This window comes from Limulus polyphemus, unplaced genomic scaffold (assembly GCF_000517525.1).
Source record: "Limulus polyphemus unplaced genomic scaffold, Limulus_polyphemus-2.1.2 Scaffold107, whole genome shotgun sequence".
In the NCBI taxonomy this organism is placed as follows: Eukaryota; Metazoa; Arthropoda; class Merostomata; order Xiphosura; family Limulidae; genus Limulus; species Limulus polyphemus.
The window spans coordinates 903076-908589 of record NW_013665717.1 but is presented as its reverse complement, the minus strand read 5'-3'; the positions used below and the strand labels follow the sequence as shown (position 1 = coordinate 908589).

At 27.2% G+C, this 5514-nt stretch overlaps 1 protein-coding gene across 3 annotated transcripts in view; it reads right to left on the bottom strand.

Annotated features, from left to right (window-relative positions):
• Positions 1-634: 634 nt before the first annotated feature.
• LOC106470872 (probable transcriptional regulatory protein Pmob_0807) overlaps positions 635-5514 on the bottom strand; it is a 16255-nt gene continuing 11375 nt past the window's right edge. For all 3 annotated transcript variants that reach the window (XM_013931452.2, XM_022400225.1, XM_022400228.1), the window contains exons 5-6: positions 5085-5265; positions 635-4280 (exon numbers count right to left, since the gene is read on the bottom strand). In XM_013931452.2, coding sequence (XP_013786906.1) covers positions 4080-4280; positions 5085-5265 — 382 coding nt within the window. In that variant the 3' untranslated portion in view covers positions 635-4079. The remainder of the gene's footprint in view (positions 4281-5084; positions 5266-5514) is intronic.

Sequence of the window (5514 nt, the reverse complement as noted above, 5' to 3'; positions counted from 1 at the left end):
AATTTCAAGACTATAATACCATTGCAAGCCTCCGTAATTAGTAGAGAAAAATATAGCTACTATTTTTCTAATGATTTTTTTTTTACCTGCCTTCCCTGCCCAAATTTCTTCAGTTTTTGCTTAGTGTTAGTAATTCTATTATTACTTTTTATAGCTGTTGTATATTACTGTTATGATTTTAGAATTAACATAAACATGTGAATGTGTTAAATTGAGATTGTTATTAATCTAAGAAAGATGTAGTTTTGATAATAGCAATATTTTGAATGGTTTGTGTTAATATGCATTACTTGATAATAACCCAGCCTATGGAACAAAAAGTAATACAAGTGTAATCACAAAGAAAGTACTTACTGTTTACTGCTGATGTAAAGTTCAGTAATGACACATTGAATGCAAGTTTTAAACTTTCTAAATGATTTTGTAATATTAAGAATAAGGGAGAAATCTCCATAAAGAATCTTGACTTTATTTCTATGTTTATTTTTTATTAGACTTGTATACTGTATGTCCCTTACTAAAATAAAAGAGAGAAATATCTCATAATCCTTGTGTTAAATAATTAAACAAATCCAGTTATTTAACATAAAACACAAATAAGATCTTTATAATTTCAACAAATTAAAGAAAAAATAAAAAGTATATTTTTTATAAAATACAAGTTCAGTTTCTGAAATAAAATGACTTAATGTTTATATTTGCATGCACTTTTAAAGGATAAAGGTACTTTTATGGAAAAAGGTAAAAAGTTTTGTATACATTTTTTCAAATTCCAGATTAGGAGAGTAATTGTTTTAGTAATCAAATGTGTCCAAAGCTCAGTCTGGAAAGTTGAGTGAAGTAACATTGCATAGAAATGTTAATGAGTCATGAATGAATGATCAATACAATAAACTTCCAGTAACATAAGCATAATACAGCTTAAACAAAGAAAGGAGCAAATGCTTTAGATTGCATGGAAAATAGAAACCAGCTGATAATCTTGGTCTCACTGTGACTAAAACAGACTGAAGTTTAGAATATCTAGAATGTTTCCAACAAAACAGGTCATGCTGAATTTTCATGCAAGTCTAGTTAAACCACATTATCCAAGGAATAAAATACTAAAATTATCATTTCACCAAGATTAGCAAACAACTGGCTAAATACTGATTCTTTAATAGCCTTAGGATCAGATCATTATGAAGCAGGAACAGTTTTGTGTTAAAGTAACTATTCCTTGACAGCCAACTAAAGCATATTTGCCAAAACAATGGAAGACACAGATCTTCTCATGCATTATTTCAGTGAAAGGAGAAAGGCACATGAGGCAGACATGATAATGTATTTTAAGCAACTGGTGTTAACTTGGAGAACTTTACACATACTTGATTAAACAGACTAACCAATAAACAAGGAATCCTGAAAGCTACAATCCAGACAAATAAAATTATAAGCAAATCATAATCAATAAGACCCACATAGAAATAGAATTAGTAATTTCAACTTATCCCAAAAGCATTTAAACAACTGTATGAAGATCACAATAAGCAATCAACATGGACAAATTTGTCTTTCAATACATCAAATACAGATTTAATAACAAGGAGAAATAGACCATTGGCTCTACCATTGCCAGAAGTTGGATTAAAATAAAAATTTTCAAGAAAGAAATCTTACACAACTGAATAATATTTATATTAAAACTAATTTAACTTAGTCATCAAAATAAGGAAAAATATCAATGTTGTCACCCAACAAGATACCCCAACTTAAGAAAAACTGTAGTAAAAAAATTAACTTTATAATAAATTCACAAAAAAAGCAAAAGACTGAAGAATATGTGAGCAGAGTAATGAAAGAGAGATAAATGGTTAGATATTTATGAGTCACTGTTTGACAAATGTTTCTTGTATACAAATCCAAAACAACTAGATAAAATTTTGTTGTAATCAGCATAACAAAAAAAAAGCAATGTGTATTTATTTATCTCCTCTCGTTAGACGTACTAATATTTTTGAAATAGATAAATATACAGTAAAGGAGGACTGGTAAGATCAATGATTAGAAGTCGATATTTATGTATTCAATGAAATGCTCAGAATAATAAAAAAAAAACTTAAATTCTACAACACTAATTTCAGTCAGCTTAGTTAACAGAAACAAAATGGCAAACATTCACAGTTTTCTTCTTAAGGGGTAGCTGAAATTAGAGTCAAAATATTTCCTTTTTTTTTCTATGTATTTCAATAACATACTACTTGAACAGCAACTCTGATAATGACTTTTTGTCACTGATTTTGCCAGTTAGTTATCCTTTCAATTTAAAGGAAACAAGATTTCTATGGTCCTTCGTGTAATGCTTAAAATCCTATAACTGAAATTTGAAACTACTGAAGTTGATTTGACTTGCTTTACATATCTAAAAAACACTTCTATATGTATATGTACACTGCTATGAAAACTTAGTGTTATATTACCCTACGTAACATACTTATTTTGAACAATTTTATCCTTTCTATTGAGTTAGAAGATAATTAACACCAAAAATATCAATTAATGTTTTAGTAATTAGAATCTTGAAATTATAGTAAAGTATATGCTCAAACTGTTAAAAACTCCCTACAAGTTTTATTATAATTTTTGTACTTACTTCTTTAGTATTAGAATCATGAAAAAATACATACCATATAAATTATATACACTGTAACTTAATGATGTTAAAGAATATTCAGTTAAAATACAATTCCCTTTTCAAAATATTTTAGTTTTATTATAACAATGTTAATCATTCCTGTACCAATTTCTCTCTACTAAACAATATAAATGAGTTTCCACCAAAACAGATAAGCCTAAATATTTGCTGCTAACATTATCTTAGCTACAAACCTGTGTCTAGTAGTTTATGACATAATGTCTGAATGACTTATGTACAAAAAGTTACAAGCTGTATTATGATTATGAAACACATTGTTTCAGTACTCATAACACAAAAGCATACCTTTACAAAAATTCAAACATGCTTTTTTGAAATGTAATGAGATTTATGATAAAGCAAGACAAATTTCTTACTGTCCCAACATAATACTGAAATATTCAATAAGGTCATATTAAAACAGAAATCATTTTTGTAGGAATTATACTTGATTTTATGAACAGGAGAGATGTTGCTCTCCCAAAATGATTTCTCAACTGGCTTGTGTGTTGTGTCAATATAAGATCATAACCAGTATTGGAACTACACCACAGCATTATAACTTCCATGTTGTATAACAACATTTATTGGAATATTTGAATTTTTTATATGCATTTCTAGATATCGGAATTAACCACTAATATACAGAATAATATAGAGAAACAGACTAAAAAAATCTCTTTTATAATCTACCTTAGATCTTCAGGTAAGCTTTGCTTGCTTATTTATATTGCACATTGTGTTTTACTAAAGAATCTTAATAATCCTAAAAAAAAAAGTTTATTACAACAAAATAAGCCCACATATAAATAAAATTGTATTTAAAATTCCTATGGAAAACGTAATTGTATGATATTAAAACAGCATGGAAAAAAAAAGTTATCTAACTATATATTCTTTACTTAACCAAAAGTTAGAGCATTCCTACAATTTTGTATATGAAATTAGACATAGCATACACAATGAACCAATAAAAATTTACATAATTCTTGATGATAAGGAGTTGATGCATTACAAGAGATCCTAGTAGTTCTACAGATGTAATTAGCTAAATGTAGTAAACATTAAAATTTCTCTGTAAATGATTAGGAGTTTAGGGAATTCTAGATAATTTGTATAAATGTAGCTTACATAAATATTAAAGAAACAACGTCAAGTTCTTGTTTTATAAAGTATTTTGTAAACACATCAAATTTGAAAAAAATTAAACATGTCTTCTCTACATATTGTTACATGTTAATCACTAGTACCTTACTTCTAAGGAACTGCAGAGAATAATTGTCTAATTGCATGTATTTTACTCCACAATTTCTCTTTTTACATGTATGTGCATTTATATAACAAACTTTTTAAAAATGAAACCACTCATAGGTAAAACTACTAAACATAAGACATATAACTCCAATCATTCAATATTATCAAAAACTTTAACAACATCTGGTATATCTTCTAGTAAATTTATCAGTTGTCCAGTTAATTGCATATGTTCTTCACTAAGAGCCACACGTACATGAGGCAAAAATTCTAAACCAGTTTCCTCAATTGGATACTTGGCCTGCTCAAGATATTTCTTTACTTTTGGAAACTCAGCAGGAGATGAAATGAACTGAAGAAAAAAATAAAAACAACTTTGAAATACTTTTCAAAATTTAAAATAATATAATTAAATATGTAAAGTTTTCAGCTAAATTGAGAAATAAAAATGTAAGAACAAAAGTAGTGTTCTGAGTTTTAACTAAACAACATATTTGTTCTTGTTGTTATTACATATCAGATTCAAAAAGCAACTGATACGACTTACATTTTTTTTAAATGCAACTTCTGATACTATAAACATTTTTTATCAATGCACTTTATGTGTAAGAGAAAAAAAGAGAGTTAATTTTAAGTCTGCTTATTACATATAATTTGACCAATCCTAAGAAAGCTATTCTTCCAGGAAAGTTGGTAATCTTTCTAACAAGCATATAGAATAATTCTACAAAAAACGTCATTGTGATTATACCAAAAACCATCCATTTCATGATGAAATACAAGATAAACAAAACTTTACAATTCAATCATACATTAAACCATTGTTTCAGTAATATTCTTTGTAGCAAATTTTTATTGGGGGCATTATGAAAAATTCTTAAATTATTGTTAGTAATAAGATAATGGTGAGTTTAAATTAGCATTTATGTTGAAAATAATGAAAGGATGCAATTTCAATTAAATACTCTATGAAAAATTGAACTAATCTGAGTTGATATTCTGTGTGCATAATCAATTTGTATTACTCGTGTTTTTATTCACAATCAGAAAAATATTATATAAATACCATTTTTGTTTTAGTTATATAAACAATATATACAAATTTAAATTTCTGTCTTCTTGTTCCTGATACTAGAAACTTTATTTAAATGTCTACCTGAAGATTAGGTACTCCATCTTCATTCTCAGTTTCTTGCACATCCTCTGCTCCAGATTCTATTGCATCATCTAAGGCAGCTTCATGATCAATGTGAACACCATCTTTAGTCTTTCCAACTCGAATAATCACTTTTTCATCAAATAAAACTTTTGCTCTTCCTTCATCAAGTATAAAAGAACTAAAATATCAAATCAAAAATGTATTGAAAGTAATTTTACTCTTAAAAATTTCAACCTGTTATATATCAACAGGATTGCTTTTAGAAGAAATATTTTTCCTCAAGATAAATTCCAGTAAGTAAATTATTTGAATAAAATAGGCTTTAGTATTTGGCAATATAATAAAACAAAATGTACTGGACAACTATACACCTGGAAAAAAGTTAAGCACCCCCGTGTTTTTTTCAAGTGATTCAGATTCGACGTTC